This window comes from Pseudorca crassidens, chromosome 11 (assembly GCF_039906515.1).
Source record: "Pseudorca crassidens isolate mPseCra1 chromosome 11, mPseCra1.hap1, whole genome shotgun sequence".
NCBI lineage: Eukaryota > Metazoa > Chordata > Mammalia > Artiodactyla > Delphinidae > Pseudorca > Pseudorca crassidens.
In genome coordinates, this window is record NC_090306.1 from 33,772,051 (window position 1) to 33,796,134 (window position 24,084).

The 24,084-nt window shown below is 35.0% G+C and overlaps 1 protein-coding gene across 13 annotated transcripts in view; it reads right to left on the reverse strand.

Annotated features, from left to right (window-relative positions):
- KIF21A (kinesin family member 21A) overlaps nucleotides 1-24,084 on the reverse strand; it is a 157,451-nt gene that overhangs the window by 21,072 nt on the left and 112,295 nt on the right. For 7 of the 13 annotated variants that reach the window (XM_067696170.1, XM_067696166.1, XM_067696165.1 and 4 more), the window contains 12 exons: nucleotides 20,995-21,063; nucleotides 20,685-20,899; nucleotides 20,391-20,544; nucleotides 14,380-14,574; nucleotides 13,855-13,956; nucleotides 13,027-13,192; nucleotides 12,522-12,542; nucleotides 7,292-7,352; nucleotides 6,863-6,917; nucleotides 4,376-4,587; nucleotides 1,908-2,015; nucleotides 165-293 (listed from right to left, as the gene is read on the reverse strand). In XM_067696170.1, the coding sequence (XP_067552271.1) occupies nucleotides 165-293; nucleotides 1,908-2,015; nucleotides 4,376-4,587; nucleotides 6,863-6,917; nucleotides 7,292-7,352; nucleotides 12,522-12,542; nucleotides 13,027-13,192; nucleotides 13,855-13,956; nucleotides 14,380-14,574; nucleotides 20,391-20,544; nucleotides 20,685-20,899; nucleotides 20,995-21,063 (1,487 nt within the window). The remainder of the gene's footprint in view (nucleotides 1-164; nucleotides 294-1,907; nucleotides 2,016-4,375; nucleotides 4,588-6,862; nucleotides 6,918-7,291; nucleotides 7,353-12,521; nucleotides 12,543-13,026; nucleotides 13,193-13,854; nucleotides 13,957-14,379; nucleotides 14,575-20,390; nucleotides 20,545-20,684; nucleotides 20,900-20,994; nucleotides 21,064-24,084) is intronic. The other 6 variants (XM_067696172.1, XM_067696171.1, XM_067696167.1 and 3 more) reach the window with 2 other exon arrangements.

A 24,084-nucleotide genomic window follows, 5' to 3' on the forward strand; every position in this document is an offset into this window, starting at 1 on the left:
ATATGGTTCATTTCCCATTGGAAAAACACATGAAATATGGCAAGAGTTCACAAGTCAGACTCCATCTCCCACACAGAGAGAAGGCTAAATGTTTTCTACAGACTGTATTGAAAGGTTCAGAATATTATAATGAATAATTGGGGCTCTTTTACATAATGACTTACTTATCCTGCTGAACTGATGTGTTTCCCTGAGAAACAGTAAGACGATTAAAAACATTCAGTTCATTACGGGGCCGGCTTGGTGGGGAAGAAGGAGGTGAAAGACTAGCCTCTGAGGTTCCAGAATCTGAGCTACAAGAAAAAAAGAACATTAAATAGGCGGCTTTAATTGGCTTTGATTTGTTAGAAATGTTGTAAGAAACATGTTTTTTTATAAAAGCTTTTCATTATACAATTCCTTCCTTGCTTCCTTTCTTCCTCTGTTCCTTTTTTATAAGATAAAATGCACTCTGAACAATTTAATTAAAAATTTTTTCCACTGATATTGGCTCGGTGCTTTGTGACAGCCTGGAGGGGTGGGATAGGGAGGGTGGGAGGGAGGGAGACGCAAGAGGGAAGACATATGGGAACATATGTATAACTGATTCACTTTGTTATAAAGCAGAAACTAACACACCATTGTAAAGCAATTATACCCCAATAAAGATGTTAAAAAAAAAAAAAATTTTTTTTCCACTGAATCTTGTTACATTGGCCACAAGATGGCACTAAAGAAAAAGTTCTGTCTGCTAAAATCTAAAGTCAGTATAAATAAAGCAAGCCAAATTTAAAATTATACAATTTTAGAGTTGAGAGCAAGTTGTTCACTTTATAGATGAGGAGACAGACCCTGAGAGTTTAAGAGGAATTTGCCTATTCAATTGATTCATTCATTTATTTTTAAATTACTTATTTGCTCCATCCCCTATCTCCTACTTATTCTTAAGACATTCGATTCAGTAGAAACAGGTAAATTACATCTTTAAATACAGGAAACAAGGATGATTAGAAGAGCAACCTCCATGACATTCACGTCAGCTAAACCAGTGGTCAAAGTAGAGAGTGTGCATGGTGGTACAAGGGAGGAGGATGGTATAAGATCATCCACTTGGGTACAGAAAATATATGAAAACTTCTTTCATAATTATTTTTATGTTAAAGAAATTGTCTTTACCAATACTTAAATATAGATTAGCATTGATATTCCTACTCAAGAGCATGTCAGAGATCTACCTGCTATATGCAGCTCCTTAGGAGACCTGAGGGAGATCTCAGTGTGCCACAGGGTAGAAAGGTAACAGTGGCTCTAACCCATTTATAACTTTCTGTGTGTTGTGGTGTTGCAATTTACAAATGTCCACGTAAGTGGACCATCAGATTATATTGTGTACTATTAAGTAAACTAACCCTCACAAAACACACAAATAGCTTTTAAACTATTTCAACAAAAAAAACAATTAAGGATAATACCAATTTAAACATAAAAGAACAGCAAGAAAATGGCACAAGTCACACATCTTCTAACACTAGATTTTTGTTAACCATTTTAAAGAGGTGAAATCAATGTCAGTTTTATCAGATGACAGTCAAAATTAATTTCAAAACTTTCTAGAAGACTATCTGTAGTTTTAATAAACTTCTCCTGAAAGGTATATTAACTCCAAAATGATATGCACAAATAATTGAAAAATAAATCAGACTATATGAATGGGGACAAGTGCTCAAATTTATTTACAAGTATGTGTTAACAAGAAAGTTAGACTACTTATACAAGCCAACAGCACACTTGATTGTCTTGATTAGTCAAATCAGTCACAATCCCAGAGTCAGTCTGAATATGGAAAATAATTTCACTATTGTGCTTTAGCATCTAAGTGCATCAGACATTTTATACAATCTAGTAGATAAAAAGCATGGGTAACTTACTGTTTTTGTTCCTTGGCCTTTGATTTTTCCCCTTTCTCATATGCCTTTCTCCTTGTTACAGGGGAAGGCTCTGGTAACTTTTTTTCTGATACAGATGACTGTCTGGAACTAAGAGAGAGAAAGGTTCTATAATCATGTAATTTTAAATATATACGTATAACTTTGGCAGATACTCAACCTAAATATTTAATAGATTAATAACTGGAACTTGAGAAAGATTATTTGGAAATAAGAAATAGAACTAGGACAGGAAAATATCACGAGTTATTTTAATTAATGGGAGCTTGATAACTATATATTTAATTTTTAAATTGGCAATTTTGTCAAATACATACATGCCCATTATCTTTGAATGTAAACATCAATGCTATAATGCCAAATAGCTAAAATAATTTTTTAATTTTAAACATTAAGTGTTTAAGTTTGATTAGAATTGCTTCAGTTGAAGAAAAATTGTCTTTATAGTCTTGCAAGAACAAAAATATTAGAATATCAGAATATGAGAAACAATGAGACTTAATGAATTAATACTTACACAGTCACAAAAGAATACTACAGGTAATCACAAAAAACTACAATCATTTTACTTAACTAGTATTTAAGTATTAGTTAGCTATATCTATTTTAGTACTAAAAATATTTTTGTTTTATTATAGACTTTAAATGTTCAATAGTGGCTATGTAATTAATAATTTAAGACTATGATTGTTGTGTACAGTGGTAATGAATTTTAATTGAAAAAACTGAATTTTTTGCTATCCTTGACTAGCTTTATTAATAAGGAAAAAAAGCACTAAGGAATTAGCAAGCAGGATCCCTAGAATGGGCTTACAGTGATTCCTATTTGAAAGTGAAAACTAAATATAATTAAACTTCACGTGCCTGATTTTTCTAATTAGAGGAAATCACATTTTAGAAGTTCTGCATCATTTAAATCATAAGGCCCACTTGAGTAAATTCTTTTACTTTATGCAATGGAAGTCATGTAGTAATGGGATATAAGAGTTACTGCACCAAGCACATGACCAACTTTTAAATTTGTACAGAATTACACAAACATCTTAATTTATGAAAACTTAGATAATAAGTCATGTGAAGAGACAGTGTCTAAAAGACATTTTCTACAACCTGTCATGAATGATACATTTTTAAAATGAAAAACAAAAGGGCAAAAGGAAGGTATTACCTGAATTCTGGATTCCAGGTCATAGATTTAGTCTTGAAGTTCCAAAAGTCTCTATTCATCTGATAGACTAAATGCTGAACACATAGGAGTCTCTAAAATCTGTTCTCAGTTCTATATCACTACCTTCACCAAAAGCAATTCTTCCACTGTTATCTTACCAAAAAAGCACTGAAGCCATAAGCTATACTGGTTAGCAATCTCTAAGAGCAAATCTAATAGTTAATTACATAAGTCACCTCAAGCACATGCAAGATAGTTCTGTCATTAAAATTAATTTTGGAACTAAAGGTAGCAGATGGGCTTACTGAATGGAAGACAGTGAAAATATCTTTATAAGATGAAGAAAGTTATGGGAAACAGATGTTCAAATTAGGGTGGGAAGTATGACATACAGAGTCATATAGTATGAACCATTTTTTGGGCAATATTTCCCAATGCAATGATGTGTTCATTCAATAGATCATCTGCTAGATCACACGTGAGAGTTAGTTTGGAAAAAAGCCATTAAAAATCTTTACCAGTGAATGACTGATGTAATTTTAATATAACTAACAAAACACACACACACACACACACACACACACACACAAACACACTGGCCTGTGTAGGGAAATCTTTGTTCTCAAGATAATAATGAAAAATTTTTAAATAAGATTTGTTTTGAATGGAATGTTTTTTGTTAAGATTATCATAGAGAGGAGAGGTAATATTTCCTCCTTCAAATCTTTAATAATACAATATTTATACTTTGTGTGTACACTCCCAGACGTGCAATGTGCTTCAAGGCAAAGAATTAGGAAAATTCAAAATGTATTATTTGTAACTGACATTTGTATTTTTCTTTAAAAGTGTCAGCAAAGGTTTACTATCTTGACCAGGCTCTTAGAACTAGGATATAATGTAATTTAGAGTAAATTTAAGAATCTTTAAAGCTTCTGTTTTATATAATGGTTTTATAGGTATAACTTTAATCTAGTTTAGGTGTTTCTAAATAAATTTTTTCTGTAATTCACAACTCAGCCTTTATAAAAATTATAATCTTTAAGAAAGACCCTAAAACTTAGAAATAAGACAAAGCAATTCAACAAAGAACATCTCATTTAAATTATTTTGAATGTCCAAAAATTAGGAGACACAACACCTAACAGAAATTACTTTGAAAACTAGAGATCTTATTTACATAAATTTTAAAAAATAGAAATAAGAAATTAGCAACATGCATTTTTTTTTTAAAAAAAGAAAGCCAAAAGAAAGGAAGTTAGTGTAGCTGGGCCAGACTTACATGCTGCCTATCTTAGAAGGGAAGCCAGATGGGGGAGGGAGCTCTTTTTCCCTAGCAGAAGTACTTGTCTCTGTATTCATTCCAATCTCTTGCCCTTCTGCAACAGGTGTAAGAGGGCCAGGCAAGGAGGCATCTCCTGTACTAGTGTCTGAAGCTAGTTCACTGCTATCTGCATACAGCAATTCCATTTGAGTGGTGGTTCTCCTTCGGGCCTAGTCAGAGAATGGAAGGAAAAACAATCATGTGCAAATTTTCGCAGGGAAGATGACTAGGCGATATTTAATATTCATTTGAAATAGGTAAAACATTTAGCATGTCTTTTCCTAGCAAGTGTGTCAAACATAACATGTAAGATAGTGACAAGCCAGAGCTACAGCCAGATAAGACCTTTAGAGGCCGTAATAATAGCCAACATTTCTGTTGGATGCCAGAAATTGTTATAAATACTTTACTATATTAGTATATACTATCATTATCCCAATTCACAAATGAGAGAACTGAGGCACAGAGAAGCTAAAAGTCCAAAGTCACACAGCTAGTAAGTGGCAAAGCCAGATTCAAAACCAGGCAATCTGCCTCCAATATTATTGTGCTATACTGCCATTCATCGCCAGCTCCCTCAACATATCATTAAAAAAAAAAAAAGAAAGAAAGAAAGACGAAAGAAATTAAACCAAAAGATAGTTGCAGGGACATTCAACTAAATTCTGATGTTTCCCAGGCTTAGATGATTTATTATAAATTAGATGATTTAATATAAATTTTAATTTCATTTTACTATCAATTTTTACATCTGTTTCTCCTTTTTTATGACCCTGCCCCCTGACGCTTTAACTGGGTGTTTAATCTGCCTGCTGGATATCTACCACCAGTCCATACCAGCTTTTGTCAGCATGGTGAGGCAGGTGAAGGTTATTTTCCTAGAATCTAAATTTACCATAAGCATTCCCTTCCATACTCCTGAAAAACCAATGGGACTACTTTGTTGTTAACGCTTAGAGTTGGCTGCTATCGCTAATGTATTAACAGATAATCAAGGTGTTTACCAGATTAGAAACCTCTAAAGGGCAGACAACCTGTTTTATTCAACTTTGTATCCCCTGCATTTAACATAGTGCTGGTAAATATCTATTTAAAATATATACTCAACTTCACTTTTTCAATGAGTGAAAAATAAATAATATGTGAACCTTTTAGGCATCTTTGCAGTTCAAAAGGAGTGGTAGATAATACCTGAAAACTTTTGGAAACAGAAAGCCCTGCAGGTCAACCTTTTACCCTGTCAGTTCTCCCTACTGCAAATTGAGTCATTTTCTTGGGAATTCCAAACCACGGTGGGTTTTATTAGGAGATGACCTTTAGGCTACCACTTCACATTTCTCTCTGGCTTTCACAAGGCCTGAAAGACCAAGTTACCTTAGGAGATTCTCTCCTCCACTTAAGACTGGATCCAAACTATACTCAAATGCTTTCTTTGAGTTTGGGTAACTTCTACTTAGTCACTTAGAATAATAAGACACAAACCACATGTCACCAAGCCAGTACCTCAAGGACCATACATAAAGACTGGAGATGTTTTTCAGTTGGCTAGCCCAGTATTTTAAAGATAAGGAAATTCTCCATTAAAATCCATATTTAAAGCTTCTCTTTAAAAAGTTGAGGATCTGGTAGCCTTAGGCCCATATTCCATCATGGCAAAAATAAGCAGTAGTTGAGTGGTGGCTATTTGCTTTAGATGCAGCATGTCCACTTCAGGTAATCATAATAATCCCTATTAATTACCTTATATTCAGCCAAATTACTCATTTATATTACCTGGCTAACCACTGTGGGCCTTAAATCCATCCTGTCCATTAGCACAGTACTATTTTGAGTCCTGATTTCATCCATTCATTCAACAAATATTTACTAAGCACTACAAGAATTCTTTGTTTTCAAACATCTTAAGATAGTTAGTTAATTCATCTAGTACCAATGTTACCAACACTCAATCTGAAATAGACCATGTGTTTCTTACACATTTAACAGTATGTATCCTTTATTTTTTTAAGCTTCACAAATATACATTATAGCATCAATTTTCAATACAAAATGATGATTAAGAGTTGGCCTATTCAAACCACCTCAAGACACAGTTAAACAAAATAAATAAGGAATACTTGAGGACATACTAGAATGTTAAAATTTCAAAAATCTCCTGTCAATCTAAATTATTTTTAAGGATTGTTTTCCATAATCATATCTTATCTAGTAGAAAAAGTACAAGAATACAGTAAATCACAAGTTTCACAAAGGAGCAATTTTTCAATATAAATTTTTTTCAAGGGGGAATATGATAAAGAACTAAATTTCTTACACATGAAATCTTTGGTAAAAGCATGCCTACTTGCTGACCTATTAAGAGTCAAACCTGAGGCCTATGTGATTAATAGTGACAATAAAGAACAGCAGAAAAAATGTTTACCTGGTATTTTCAATTCTCCTTACCTTGTTTTTAGGTTTCACTTCACCACAAAGCTTCATAAGGTCTGAAGAGAGTGAGCTATGTGCAAATAAGTAATTAACCACATGATTAAAAGGGAACTTATAGAAAACTGTATGTCCTCTAATGAGTACAAGTATGGAAAAAAATTTATATGCCTACAGAAAACACAGAAAGACAATATTTAAAATCAAAATAAACTAATTAAAATAGTCCATTTTCCTTCCTTAAATATCCCAGTATTTTTATTTTAAAGTTTTTGATGGTTAAACATTACTTAGTTGGGCTTCCATATTACTGTTTCTAGTTCTCTTCCCTTAGCCATAAAATCCAAAATTATTTGTTTTATGGTAATTCTTTGATGCACAGGACAAAATTATTAAAAATATTACAGAAATAAGTCAAATCTATTAAGTTTCTAAAGCCTCTCTTACCTTCCTTCTGATCCTGGGCTGTTTAAAGGTACATCCTCATCAGTGCTGTCCTCTACATTTTCTAAAAAAATGTCCAAAATGTAAGTATTATCCACATGTCACAATTTGAATGATGACTGTAATCCCTATGCTATAATAAGCAACAGCCCAAGTTCTCTCAATATGGGCACTTTGGTTTTAGTAACTGAATCAAATTAGAAATGTAAAAAAATATTTCTAAGAAACTCCTTTGATTATATGCCCTAGGATGAGAAAAATATGTTCAAAATAGGAAAGCTATGAGTTGAATGATAAAACAGAACAGCATTCACAGGATGGAAATGAGATCATGTATTTATCAGAGTATGTAGAATTATTTATATAGTTTTCAGAGTATGTATTTATCCCACACCATCCATTTATCCCATGTATGAAAAACCACTGAGTAAAACACAAGATTAAAGTAAATGCTGCATGCGCTCCCTTTAATGTACTGAGCCAACTTCAAAAACTACATAGGTATAAACATAGTTGTACTTTATCAGTATTCCAACTTATATATTTTCCTTTATTTTTATTTTTGTTTTCAAGTAGAGAGAGAGCATGTGTGTGTGTCAAGGTATTCAGGAGTTACATACCAGCATGCAGCTCATTCACATGTACATAAAGGACTAAAACTACGGGTTTCCATGCAACAGTTTTGTAGATAAATACAAACAAACCACTGCTATTTCAGAACAACTGTAGCACACTAATAAAAAGAGAGGAAAAAGCAAACATATAAAACTAGTAGGAAGTCAGTAAATAAAACAGCCACTGAAAGTAAATTATTTAAAATGTCAGTGAGCCCCTAACACAGGTGCAAGTTTTCAAAACTTATACATTTTATTATAAAGCCATTCCACAAAACTAAAGGCAATACTATCAACAATATATACGTTGGGGACTTCGCTCGTGGTCCAGTGGTAAAAAATCCACTTCCAGTGCAGGGGATGTGGGTTCGATCCCTGGTCAGGCAACTAAGATCCCACATGCCGCAGGGCAACTAAGCCCTTGCGCCACAACTACCAAGCTCGCACGCCTCAACAAGAGAGCCCGCCTGCCGCAAACTATAGAGCTCATGTGCTCTGGAACCCATGCACCACAACTACAGAGCCCACGTGCCCTAGAGTCCGTGTGCCACAACTAGAGAGAAAAAACCCACACACCACAACTAGAAAAGCCCAGGCACCGCAACTAGAGAGAAGCCTGAGCAGACCGTGCACTGTAATGAAAAGATCACTTGTGCCTCAATAAGATCCTGTGTGCCGCAACTAAGACCCGATGCAGGCAAAAAATTAAGGAAAATAAATAAATAGAATATTTAAAAATAATTATATATATGTCAGTGAAAAATATACAGTATTCATCCCCCTTTAACTTTTACATTTATATCATACAGGTGGATTATGCTCATAAGTCAACTAATTCCTTTCTCAGATGCTCCCATTCTTCCTCACTGTTTAGCAGACACCGATAGAAATTCAGTAATACTTGATAGCATTATCTAAAATGGAGCCCATCTAGGACCCACACAAAGGGAGTTTACTTTCCGAAATGAGCAAAATGGTGGTCTTGAAGGCAATGTGTATCTCAAAGCCCACGCTTGCAGGCTGGAGGATGTGCTTCAAAGAAAGGATAATTGAGTGCTAAGGTGACTGAATTAGTCAATAACATAGAAAATGTAAAGAAATGACAAATCTAGTCTTTATTTTTCCATGTATAAAAGCAGGCTAAGATTGACTAGTAATTTTCTTGTAGGGAGTGATGAAACAAGTTAGTATATTAAACATCATATGAGTGCTCAGTAAAAGCTACTTAGCTCTTGCATATGCATATATGCCTTATTTAGAGATAATTACAGTTTGACATAACCAACCCAGCCAGAGGATACAACCCTCCACCCAGACATTCACCAAAATAGACACCTCTTCAGGACTGAGCTTTGTCTGTAGCACTACAGCCATCTGGGCAGCAGGACATGCCATCACCTCACTGCTCTACTCTCAACTCTAAGAACATAATTCCAGCCCAACACCAGCTTCTCTTCTCATCACTGAGCATTAAAGCTAAAAGCAGAGACTTAAAACTGCAAAATGCTTTAAAGTTCATACATATCGGTACACAGCTGCATAATCTCACATCACTAGAAGTTAACCAAACAGTTACTATTAAAGTCTTTTTTAAAGTTTACATAGGTATACAGATATGTATATATGTATGCATATGTGTGTGTGTCTGTGTATATATATATATATATGTATATATACATATATATATATATATATATGTAGTGTATGGAAAAGAGTTAATATAGCAGCCCAGAGACTACTATCCTTAGAAAGGCCTCCTTGCAAGGTTGGATTTTGTCTGTCATCTGAAACTTGGCTCTCAGAGTATCCCTAGTCATCAGTTAACTAGTGAGGGAAGTTCATTATACCTAGAACATTTGTGCAAACAATATGGCTTATGCTGAGAACTCCTGCTTTCCTTCTGGAGTCTAAAATTCTCGTATATACTAGACAAAGCGTGCCTATGTGACTAGTTCCCAGTAAAAACCTCAGGTGCTGAGTGTCTAATGGACTTCCTTGGGTGTACACTATGCACACATGTTGTTGCATTTTCATTCCGGGGGAAAAGTGCATTCTGTGTGATGTTTCCTGGGAGGGAGAGAGCATAAGGCAGCCTGGACATGGATTCCTCCTGACTCCATCTGAGTCTTTTTCCTTTACAATTTTGTTGTGTATCCTTCCTACATTGCTCTCATGAATCTTTGCCATGAATACAACTATATACTGAGCCCCCTGAGTCTTCTAGCAAATCCCCAAACATAGGAGAAGATCTTAGGAACACCAACATAGGTAGGGAAAAAAGAAGGGGAAAATAAAGATGTTCTTCAAAGGCTACAACAATACAAGCCTATTAGCATGGAGTACTGGCCCTTACTCCCCCTCTAGCCTTATATTCATCATCCTACACCACATACTTGTTGCTCCAGAGCACCAACCTGCTTGAAGTCCTCATTCATACAATATTTTGGCTAAATGTCCAACTTTTAACTTACTCCCTGCTCAGAGTGACTCTTCTGCCCAGCCCCTTTCCACCTTGTCTCTTGCCTGGCTAAATCTTTTTCTTCATTTATGTTTCAGCTCAAATTTCACCCCCTCCAGAAGGCCTCCATCAACTCCTCCATTCTTGTTGGGTAGCCCCATTCTGTGTTCCCATAATTCCTTGTACATATCTCAATCTCTGCCCTGTCTGCAATGTATCATAATCTGTTCATGGTCTGTCACCCTCAGCAAGGTATCAAGTCCATGAGGGCAAGATTCTGTGTCTTATTTATCTTTGAATCCCAGCACCCAGCCCAAAGTTGAGATAAATTGAAACTAAATAAATATTTTTTAAAGCAATGAATATGACCATCTAGTTTCTGTGTATTTAATTTCCATGTTTTTCTCCTTCCGTGCTTTTCTTCTAAGCACCTCTGGTCTAGATTATGGCCTTAGGGAAAATTTATGCCATGAGTCACAGGTTATATCAGCTGAATGTGTTTCCCCTCTCTGTTTTTGACCCTGCTTTAAGCTAAAGATAATTAAAAGTTGCTTGAAAGCTGTGAAAAAGTAACAATGCACATCAAATAGCAGTTTAATATTTTCTGCACAAAAGGACATCAAAGAGGGCATTGCATTTTTCTTCCAAGTTAAAAGAGATAATGGACTTAAATAAGAATTTACTTATTACTATAAATTGAGCCACTAAGATGAAGAAGAACAAAGAAAAGTCAGAGGAGGAGGAGGGGGAGAAGGATAAGAGGAAGGAGGAGGAAGAGGAAGAGGAAAAGAAACATGCTTAATAACACATGGAATGGCAAAAATTCTGGTTATAATTCAGAAATTTGGGCAGCCTAACATGGTTCCTTAATATAACCAATCCTTTTTCTACCTGTCTTTGTTATAGCTTGAGCAGGATAAAAGTTGTAGCCTGTCCATATCTGTATTATGGAATTGATCTCAAGGAAATACTATTTTGAGATTTAACACACAGGGTAAACGTCTAAAAAAATCAAACAGGGCTTCCCTGGTGGCTCAGTGGTTGAGAGTCCGCCTGCCAATGCAGGGGACACGGGTTTGTGCCCCGGTCTGGGAAGATCCCACATGCCGCAAACAGGCTAGGCCCGTGAGCCATGACCGCTGAGCCTGCGCGTCCGGAGCCTGTGCTCCACAACGGGAAAGGCCACAACAGTGAGAGGCCCGCGTACCGGAAAAAAAAAAAAGAACCAAATAGTTCATGTATTTTATTTGCATCGTTTAAAATAAATTCAGATTCATAGGTTATGTTTATTTTAATAACCCAGAGAGGAAATTACATTTAATCTTCCAGTTACATCCCTCTCCATCAAGTATTAGAAAATTTTGACAGCTGCGTGATTAGAAAAAAGTTAAGATCAGATTTTGAAATAATTTGAAATAAAAACTGGTCCAAAATAATCATTCACGAAAATTGCAAGTAATAAAATTACACTGATGCTTCTGATCCTTCATGTATATAACCACTAGGAGGAGTATAGATACTACTCATGAGTGGGTGTAGTTCACATGAATGTTGTACTGGCAAGGGAAAATGTCAAAAATCTCAATACTCAGTGATATCTAAAGCTCTAACTTGAAAATATTATAATTATAAATAATGTTTTAATCTGTTCATTAAAATCCTTTGGATAGTTTTATTCAAGTTACAATATTAAAATATACGTGGCTTAATTTTATAAAACTTAAGAACAACTGAGAATCTAGCAAATATAAACCAAAAACAAATATATATAAAAGATAAATAACACAGAAAGTTATTTATGAGGGTAAAACAACAGATTCAAGTTAACAGATAGATTTAAAAATTAAAAAGGAATATATGTTCCATTTTTTACTACAAGAAAGAGGGGCTTATGAAACTGGAACCAAATCTGGAGTTCAAATAATAAAATAGAAAAATAAACATACTTCTTTAAACATCTAAGAACTTAAAAATCAGGAAATGTGTAAGAAAGACAAAAGACTTAGTATGTTTGTGGTCACAGATACATTTCATAAAAGATCATGCAAAAACCAGCTCGCTGCCAATAAAAATTTTTAAATAAGATGTACCACAATTAGTGTACATGAACAATTAGTAATTCATGCAGCTGTAGGGTACACAGAAAGCTAAACATACTTACCTAATGGTATGCTATCTAGATCTGTGTAAATAACAGCAAAAAGGAAACAAAAAGCAATACTCCAATCAAAACAAATCCAATGTTAAGAACTCTCATATAAAACAAGATTATGTATCATTTATAAGATATGTAGAATAGATGCCATAGCAAACACTTATAAATTTATTTTTTAAGGCAGTTAGATATGTAAAGTAATGAAACTTGGTTAACACTTTAAATAATTTAAACAACCAATTCAGAAGCATGGTTGATCTTATTTATTCATAAAAACTAATTACTTAATAATGCTAAGGAAGCCTTTTTAAGTTGCTAATCATTTCTTGCAATGACAATAATTACATCCCCCAAAATTTATACATGCAAATTAAAGCAGGAATAATTATCAAAAGCATAAGTAAATATAGCATCTATTCAGTCAAGCTATAGGGAAAAAAGGTAGAGTATAGCATACTCAAAGAGCAAAGTTACCATGCAATTTATTTAACTAAAATTTAATCCAAATTACCTTGTAAAGCATGACCTAGTAAAGCATCTAGCTCAGGATTTAATTCTGCTTTCTCTTTCAACATATGAAATAAGAGCTGGTTTTGTGTAGCACTGGTTATTTCAGTTTGTTTAAGCCGACCTTCAAGTACTTTAATTTGAGCCTCTTTCTGGGCAGCCTGAAGACCCTATAACAACAACCCCCCCGAAAAAAATTTATCTTAGATCATACAAAACAGAATCTACCACACAAAGATCTGTATCAAATAGCAAATGCATATGATGTATGGACTTTGACATTAAATAGATCTCGATTCATCCCAGCTTCTGCACTTGCAAGCTCGTTGACCCTAAGCAAGTTACCTTATCTTCCCGATTCTCAGTTTCCAAATATTCAAATGATATGAATGATTCTTACTTCCTTCCACGTTGTGAGGATTAAGTGAGAGAACAAACCATTAAAGGTCTAGCACAGTCTCAACGTGGGAAAAAAGGTGAGTCAGAAATTATCACCTTTAATATTTAGGCAGAAGTTTCTGAAGACAAGGAGAGTGCAACTGTATTTTTTCCTTTCTGATTTTTTTTGAGCACCCTAAGAGATTTTTCTTTTAACTTTTCCTTTGTTAAAGTGAAAAAGAAATTATTCTTTAAGTTGTTTACCTGTTCTAATACACAAGCACAAAGATGAGAAGCTAATGGAATTGATGTAAATACTGCTGAGTTTTCTTAACTCTAAGGAAAAGAATCTTCCTCCTTATTACAAAGGAAAGGGTCAATAGAGAAAGATAAGCAAAATTGCAATGAATTAACCAAAGCTTAGGTTTTCAATAATAGTGTAGTTAGAACTTACCTTATTGATGCCCATTGACAGGAAGTGATCTAGCAGGTATCTGGCTTCTGTAAGTGTACAAGCATTAATGACTGCAGTGACATCCAACGTTTCTCCTTCTTCCTACATCAAACCAACATATGATGTATCATTACCTTGACCTGAATGTATTTAACAGAAGACAAAGCCATTGTTTCATGCATTTATTTGATATCATTGGATTAGCTAATGTGACTCCACAGAAAAGTATAAAATATGATCCCTACTCCAAGAAACATATGGTCTAGTTTAAAAGACAAGACATTTGAGCAGTTAAGAACTCAAGGTTGATTAATACATTATATATGCCTTGTGTAAACAATAATAATATCACAAAATAGGCACAGAAATGGAAAGCAGGCAGGGAGTGGTATACATGCAAAACCTAAGAATCACATTAAACCATAGACAGAAAATACCTTCATATAAAAATTCAAAGTGTTTTTAATGACAAAAAATACAAAAATACTTCTTATTAAGTCATTAAACACCTTTTTAGTTACAAACCTTTGCTTCTTCCATCTGCATGATGTTGGCTTGACAATCAGAAATACTGTCATTGATATAATCTATATTAGCAGTTAATGACTCCATCTCCTCATTGATGGTAACCACATTTTTATCTCCCTCTCCATTTTCCTTGACTATCTTTTCCCTTCTTTTTGAAAGCTTCTCTCGTCTTTTTGTGAGTTCTTCCCTTTGCTATTGAGAAAACAGATTTGATTCTAAGAAATTATTTTCATCTAGGACCTTGAGAACATTATGCCAAATGAAATGAGTTAACAGAAGGGCAAATACTGCAGGATTCCACTTATATGAGGCAACTAAAATAGTCACACTCGTAGAAGCAGTAAATAGAATGGTGGCTACCAAGGGCTGGGGGGAGGAGGAAATGGGGATCTGCTGTTCAGTGGATATAAAGTTTCAGTTATGCAAGAGGAATAAGTTATAGAACTCTTCTTTACAACATTGTGCTTATAGCTAACAACACTGTGCTGTACATTTAAAAATGTGTTAAGAGGGTAGCTCTCATGGTATCTGATCTTACCACAATTAAAAAAAAGAAATGGAGATAGCCTCAACCACCAGAGGGCAGACAGCAGAAGCAAGAAGAACTACAATCCTGTAGCCTGTGGAACAAAAATCACATTCACAGAACGATAGAGAAGATGAAAAGCAGAGGGCTATGTACCAGATGAAGGAACAAGATAAAACCGCAGAAAAACAACTAAATGAAGTGGAGATAGGCAACCTTCCACAAGAAGAATTCAGAATAATGATAGTGAAGATGATGCAGGACCTCTGAAAAAGAATGGAGGCAAAGATTGAGAAAATGCAAGAAATGTTTAACAAAGACCTAGAAGAATTAAAGAACAAACAAACAGAGACGAATAATACAATAACTGAAATGAAAACTACACTAGAAGGAATGAATAGCAGAATAACTGAAGCAGAAGAACAGATAAGTGACCTGGAAGACAGAATGGTGGAATTCACTGCTGAGGAACAGAATAAAGAAAAAAGAATGAAAAGAAATGAAGACAGCCTAACAGACCTCTGTGACAACATTAAACGCAAGAACATTCGCATTATAGGGATCCCAGAAGAAGAAGAGAGGGTGAAAGGACCCGAGAAAATATTTGAAGAGATTATAGTCGAAAACTTCCCTAACATGGGAAAGGAAATAGCTACCCAAGTCCAGGTGCACAGAGAGTCCCATACAGGATAAACCCAAGGAGAAACACGCTGAGACACATAGTAATCAAATTGGCAAAAATTAGGCAAAGGAAAAGTATTGAAAGGCAGCAAGGGAAAACCAACAAATAACATACAAGGGAACTCCCATAAGGTTAACAGCTGATTTCTCAGCAGAAACTACAAGCGAGAAGGGGGTGGCATGATATACTTAAAGTGATGAAAGGGAAGAACCTACAACCAAGATTACTCTACCACAAGGATCTCATTCAGATTCGATGGAGAAATCAAAAGCTTTACAGACAAGCAAAAGCTAAGAGAATTCAGCACCACCAAACCAGCTCTACCACAAATGAAAAAGGAACTTCTCTAAGTGGGAAAGACAAGACAAGAAAAGGACCTACAAAAACAAACCCAAAACAATTAAGAAAATGGGAATAGGAACATACATATCGATAATTACCTTAAACGTGAATGGATTAAATGCTCCAACCAAAAGACACAGCCTTGCTGAATGGATACAAAAACAAGACCTATATGTATGCTGTCTACAAGAGACCCACTTCAGATCTAGGGACACATACAGACTGAAAGTGAGGGGATGGAAAAAGATATTCCAAGCAAATGGAAATAAAAAGAAAGTTGGAGTAGCAATATTCTTAACAGATAAAATAGACTTTAAAATAAAGAATGTTACAAGAGACAAGGAAGGACACTACATAATGATGAAGGGATCAATCCAAGAAGAAGATATAACAATTATAAATATATATGCACCCAACATAGGAGCACCAGAATACATAAGGTAACTGCTAACAGCTATAAAAGAGGAAATCGACAGTAATAGTGGGGGACTTTAACACCTCGCTTCCACCAATGGACAGATCATCCAAAATGAAAACAAATAAGGAAACAGAAGCTTTAAATGACACAATAGACCAGATAGATTTAATTGATATTTATAGGACATTCCATACAAAAACAGCAGATTACATTTCTTCTCAAGTGCGCACAGAACATTCTCCAGGATTGATCACATCTTGGGTCACAAATCAAGCCTCACGAAATTTAAGAAAATTGAAATCATATCAAGCATCTTTTCTGACCACAACACTATAAGACTAGAAATGAATTATAGGGAAAAAAAAGTAAAAAACACCAACACATGGAGGCTAAACAATACATTACTAAATAACCAAGAGATCACTGAAGAAATCAAAGAGGAAATCAAAAAATACCTAGAGACAAATGACAATGAACACACAACAATCCAAAACCGATGGGATGCAGCAAAAGCAGTTCTAAGAGGGAAGTTTATAGCTATAGAAAGCCTACATCAAGAAACAAGAAAAATCTCAAGTAAGCAATCTAACCTTACACATAAAGGAACTAGAGCAAAAAGAACAAACAAAACACAAAGTTAGCAGAAGGAAAGAAATCATAAAGATCAGAGCAGAAATCAATGAAATAGAAACAAAGAAAACAATAGCAAAGATCAATAAAACTAAAAGCTGGTTCTTTGGAAAAAACAAAATTGATAAACCATTAGCCAGACTCATCAAGAAAAAGAGGGAGAGGACTCAAATCAATAAAATTAGAAATGAAAAAGGAGAAGTTACAACAGACACCGCAGAAATACAAAGCATCATAAGAGACTACTACAAGCAACTCTATGCCAATAAAATGGACAACCTGAAAGAAATGGACAAATTCTTAGAAAGGTATAACCTTCCAAGACTGAACCAGGAAGAAATAGAAAATATGAACAAACCAATCACAACTAATGAAATTGAAACTGTGATTAAAAACCTTCCAACAGACAAAAGTCCAGGATCAGATGGCTTCACAGGTGAATTCTACCAAACATTTAGAGAAGAGCCAACACCCATCCTTCTCAAACTCTTCCAAAAAATTGCAGAGGAAGGAACAGTCCCAAACTCATTCTATGAGGCCACCATCACCCTGATATCAAAACCAAACAAAGATACTACAAAAAAAGAAAATTACAGACCAATATCACTGATGAATATAGATGCAAAAATCCTCAAGAAAATACTTGCAAACAGAATCCAACAACACATTAAAAGGATCATACACCATGATCAAGTGGGATTTATCCCAGGGATGCAAGGATTCTTCAATATACGCAAATCAATCAATGTGATACACCATATTAACAAATTGAAGAAGAAAAACCATATGATCATCTCAATAGATGCAGAAAAAAGCTTTTGACAAAATTCAACACCCATTTATGATAAAAACTCTCCAGAAAGTGGGCATAGAGGGAATCTATCTCAACATAATAAAGGCCATATACGAGAAACCAACAGCAAATATCATTCTCAATGGTGAAAAACTGAAAGCATTTCCTCTAAGGTCAGGAACAAGACAAGGATGTCCACTCTCACCACTATTATTCAACATAGTTTTGGAAGTCCTAGACACAGCAATCAGAGAAGAAAAAGAAATAAAAGGAATACAAATTGGAAAAGAAGAAGTAAAACTGTCACTATTTGCAGATGACAAGATACTATACATACAGAATCCTATAAATGCCACCAGAAAACTCCTAGAGCTAATCAATGAATTTGGTAAAGTTGTAGGATACAAAATTAATGCACAGAAATCTCTTCCATTCCTAAACACTAATGATGAAAAATCTGAAAGAGAAATTAAGGAAACAATCCCATTTACCATTGCAACAAAAAGAATGAAATACCTAGGAATATACCTACCTAGGGAGGCAAGAGACCTGTATGCAGAAAACTATAAGACACTGATGAAAGAAATTAAAGATGATACCAACAGATGGAGAGATATACCATGTTCTTGGATTGGAAGAATCAATATTGTGAAAATGACTATACTACCCAAAGCAATCTATAGATTCAATGCAATCCCTATCAAATTACCACTGGCATTTTTTACAGAACTAGAACAAAAAATCTTAAAAGTTGTATGGAGACACAAAAGACCCCAAAGAGCCAAAGCAGTCTTGAGGGGAAAATAACGGAGCGGGAAGAATCAGACTCCCTGACTTCAGACTATACTACAAAGCTACAGTAATCAAGACAAAATGGTAGTGGCACAAAAACAGAAACATAGATCAATTGAACAAGAGAGAAAGCCCAGAGATAAACCCACGAACCCATGGTCAACGATCTATGACAAAGGAGGCAAGGATATAAAATGGAGAAAAGACAGTCTCTTCAATAAGTGGCACTGGGAAAACTGGACAGCTACATGTAAAAGAATGAAATTAGAACACTCCCTAACACCATACACAAAAATAAACTCAAAGTGGATTCGAGACCTAAATGTAAGACTGAACACTATAAAACTCTTAGAGGAAAACATAGGAAAGAACACTCTTTGACATAAATCACAGCAACAACTTTTTTGATCCACCTCCTAGAGTAATGGAAATAAAAACAAAAATAAACAAATGGGACCTAATGAAACTTAAAAGCTTTTGCACAGGGCTTCCCTGGTGGCGCAGTGGTTGTGAGTCCGCCTGCCGATGCAGGGGACACAGGTTCATGCCCCGGTTCGGGAAGATACCACATGCTGTGGAGCAACTGGGCCCGTGAGCCATGGCTGCTGAGCCTGTGCATCCAGAGCCTGTGCTCTGCAACAGGAGAGGCCACAACAGTGAGAGGCCCGCGTAGCGAAAAAAAAAGAAAAAAAAGGTTTTGCACAGCAAAGGAAACCATAAACAAGACGAAAAGACAACCCTTGGAATGGGAGAAAATATTTGCAAGCGAATCAACAAAGGATTAATCTCCAAAATATATAAAGAGCTCATGCAGCTCAATATTAAAGAAACAAACAACCCAATCCAAAAATGGGCAGAAGACCTAAATAAACATTTCTCCAAAGAAGACATACAGATGGCCAAGAAGCACATGAAAAGCTGCTCAACATCACTAATTATTAGAGAAATGCAAATCAAAAGTACAATGAGGTATCACCTCACACCAGTTAGAATGGGCATCATCAGAAAATCTACAAACAACCAACGCTGGAGAGGGTGTGGAGAAAAGGGAATCCTCTTGCACTGTTGGTGTGAATGTAAATTGATACAGCCACTATGGAGAACAGTATGGAGGTTCCTTAAAAAACCAAAAATAGAATTACCATATGATCCAGCAATCCCACTACTGGGCATATACCCACAGAAAACCTTAATTCAAAAAGACACATGCACCCCAATGTTCATTGCAGCACTATTTACAATAGCCAGGTCATGGAAGCAACCTACATGCCCATCAACAGATGAATGGATAAAGAAGATGTGGTACATATATACAATGGAATATTACTCAGCCATAAAAAGGAATGAAATTGGGTCATTTGTTGAGACGTGGATGGATCTAGAGACTGTCATACAGAGTGAAGTAAGTCAGAAAGAGAAAAACAAATATCGTATATTAACGCATGTATGTGGAACCTAGAAAAATGGTACAGATGAACCAGTTTGCAGGGCAGAAGTTGAGACACAGATGTAGAGAGCAAACACATGGACACCAACAGGGGAAAGCCACAGGGTGGTTGGGGATGGTGGTGTGATGAATTGGGCGATTGTAATTGACATGTATACACTGATATGTATAAAACTGATGACTAATAAGAATCTGCTCTATAAAAAAATAAATTAAAAAAAAGAAAGAAATGGTATTCATCTATTCATATACAATGCAACCACCCACCCCCCACACACACAAAAAAACTTGGCAAGCATTCAATTTACCCAGGGAACAAATTTAGAAAACTAAAATTAACAGCTAAGGGAGAGCATATCTACTTTCTATTTTCCACACCTTTAGGAGCCTATTCATATCAGCCTCCATATTGGAAATAGTCATTTTCTGCATGATGATGTCTGTGACCCTGCGTTCAAGAAGCTGCCACTTCATGCGAGCTGTCTTAGAAGTAAACACTCGGCCTGTCAATCCTTTCCTCTGATATTTTTTTCTAGAATCATAAAAAAACAAACATAGTTACTTATGTGCTTATTTGATTATGTACTGCCAAATAATGAGCTGTTTTTCATTTAAGTCCAACATTCAGTAATGCAAAGATTATGTCAGGAGGAACAGAAGAATCATGTTGACCTGGTTCCATTTGTCGTGGGTGTTGGTAAGGCCTGGACTCTTGCCACAGGAATTCTCATTTTCTGCTGGGCTCCAGCCCTTGATGCATCTGTTTCTATGGTAGTTGCACTGGAACCTGTGTCCTGAACAGGGGTATCAGTTGAGCTCAGCTTCCGAGTGACTTTCCCAGCCACTTTATCTGACATGGGCCTTACTTGCCGACGAAGAGCTGTAACCTGAAATAGCAATAGAGATTGACTCATGCTCTTAGTCTATAGAAATACATCATTTATCTCAAAGCCAGAATGTTTCCTCCAAATGGTCAACTTGCCTCTTCTGTTTTGCGACGAAGAACCACTTCTTGGTTTCTTTTTTGGGCTTCTAGAAGTCTAAGTTGATGCTATAAAATAATATTGAATAAGTTAAAATAGGAAACTGAAAGATATAATACTTCCTACTCCTGCATTAACATGTTTCCCCATTCCACTGGGAACTGTAAGGGTTCTTAGCAGTATCTGAGCTAACACTCAGCTTGCATCCATTACTACAGATATAGATATTTTATTTCAGTAAACACAAAGGCATACTTATATAGCCATTTCTCTCTGAAAATAAAAACTTATCTCTGTGACACATACTTTTATTTAACAAACACTAATATAGGGCTTACTATATACAAATACTTTTCTAAACGCTTTACAAATATTGTCTCATTTCATTTTTGCAGGACATTTTGTTTTGGTTGCTGGCTAAGGCGTGATTAGGGAGAAACACAGCTTAGAATATTTTCAACAGAGGCATCTTACAATATATACAGTAGCTATAAACTATTTTAAACATAGGGAGAATGTATATTAATTGTATTAGCACTTTATAGTAATTTTGGAAATGTTATTTCCAAATAACATTGGAAATAAATGTTTTATTGTTGGACAATAAAACAAACTGGCTACCAATTTGTTTTTTTAGGTAGTCTATATGATAAAGACAATTATTATTAATTATTTTAAGCCACTTTCTAGGGATATAATTTAGGAAATAATCTTGATCACAATAGGCTTGATCACAGATAGCCTTGATCACAAATGTCTCTTCTAGGACTTTAATTCTGTGATGTAACAAATAACTCTCCATGTTCTGTATCCCAAATTCAAAGAGATGATACATCTCAAGTTTATACACATTCTTATGTTATCAGATGGGAATTCTTTGAGAAAAAGCATCTATCTTATCACTGACATATCTTAATTGCCTACACAATAATAGACATAGAAGCAAAGTTAATAAATCTTTTTTTAAATGAATGAACTATCAAAAACTAAAATTAAATATAGTTTTAAGCTTCTCACTACATTTAATTTCTTCATATTAAAAATAAAATCTCAAGCTCATTCATTTTTTTTGTATGATGTACATATTTGGTTCTCTAAGCGTTCAAAGTTGAATATTACAAGAAACAATATAGACAGGAGTTGAATATGCACACAAAGCAACAAATTAAAGGTAGGAGAACATCTGAAATGGTAGCTTTGTATGTGATTAGCCAGCCTCAGATCTTTATAATAGAATAGAGACACCATATGTTGTGGATAAGATTCAAAAGTTCAGTCCCAGGAGTTAACTGTTCAATATTGATCTCTCTATACATCATATTAATTAGTAATAAAGAAATAGGTAGCATACATTGTAAGGAAATTATTCCTGCTACCCAAAAGTTTTCATTAAAAACAAAATAAATAGGCCAAAAGTCAAAACAACCTAAATGCCAGCCAATCGAGGAATGGATTAGGAAAATGTGCTCTATACATATAGCCATAAAAAGGAATGAACTACTGGGCTTCCCTGGTGGCGCAGTGGTTGAGAGTCCACCTGCCGATGCAGGGGACGCAGGTTTGTGCCCCGGTCTGGGAAAATCCCACATGCCGCGGAGCGGCTGGGCCCGTGAGCCATGGCCGCTGAGCCTGCGCTCCGCAACGGGAGAGGCCACAACAGTGAGAGGCCCGCGTACCGCAAAAAAAAAAAAAAAAAAAAAGGAATGAACTACTGATACATGCTATAACATGGATGAACCTTGAAAACATGCTAAAATGAAAGAAGCCAGACACAAAAGGCTACGTATTGTATGATTCCATTTATATAAAATGTCTAGAATAAGCAAATCCATAGACAGAAAGTAGATTAGGAGCCAGGAAGGAATGGACAGTGATTGCTAATGGGTATGGGGTTTCTTTTTGGAGCGATGAAAATGTTCTGGAATTAGAGTGGTGACTGTTGCACAAATTTGTGAATATACTAAAATCATGAATTGTATAGTTTAAAACAGTGAACTTTATGGCATATAAATTTTCTCAGTTTTTTTAAAAAAGCAGAAAAAAAGACTAGACAATATGTTAAAATGTGCTTCTACTCGATTTCAGTAGGAATGTATTGGTATAAACAAGATCTAAAATGCCCAGGAATTGAAAGTGATAAAATAGACTGATTATTAAAATACATTAATATCCTGGGAAAATAAATAAATACAGTCATAAATATGGGAGTCATCTGGCTAAAATATCTACTTTTCTATCTCATTGCTCACTCTTCTCTATCCCCTTAATTTCCTCTTTACCCCCCAAAGTAGATTTCTATTTTCTAAAATACCCTGTATGTTTATGTTTTCTTCAGGGAGAATTTAGAAAAAGTTGGTGAGAAAAAAAGAACAAGGGCTGAAACCTAACTGATATTGTGGAAAGGAAGGTGATGGCTTCTTTTTTTAAGAAAAAAATGTCATAAGAAATAACTATATTGCCAAAACTTTGGAAAGAAAAAAATCCAAACAACTATAACCTATAACCCTAATACAACCACATTTAGCATATTGATATGTATCCTTCAAATTTTTCCCTCATTGTAAACAAGCACGCATATATAAAATGTTACTTTACACTTAATGTGAAGTCATAGTCATTTTTCATTTTATTATGCAGTTTCCAAATCCTAATTTTTAATGGATGAATAACCACCTTTTAAATGGGATGAACCATAATTTATTTAACTGTTACCCTTACTGACACACATCTTAGTTGATTTTACAGTTTTCATTACTACAAATAACCCTAAAGTGAAGATTTTAACACACTGTAAAGTAATTTGTCTTAGTTTAAATTATTTACTTAGTCTGAGTTCATGGAAGCAGAATTCTTGGGTCAAAGAATATGAAAATTTTTATAGCCCTTAGTAAAGCCTCTTCTAGTGAAGCCTGGTTATTATTCCAGGAACATTTATAAAAATCTCTAGTGGAAGCTGCCTTTGGAACCATCTTAAAATTACTATCTTATATAATACTGCAACTACTTCCTTGGTCTCCCTAGAAATAACCAGTCATTATTTGCCATTTTCTTCCATCTGATCATCTAGGAAATACGCCTCCAATAAAATT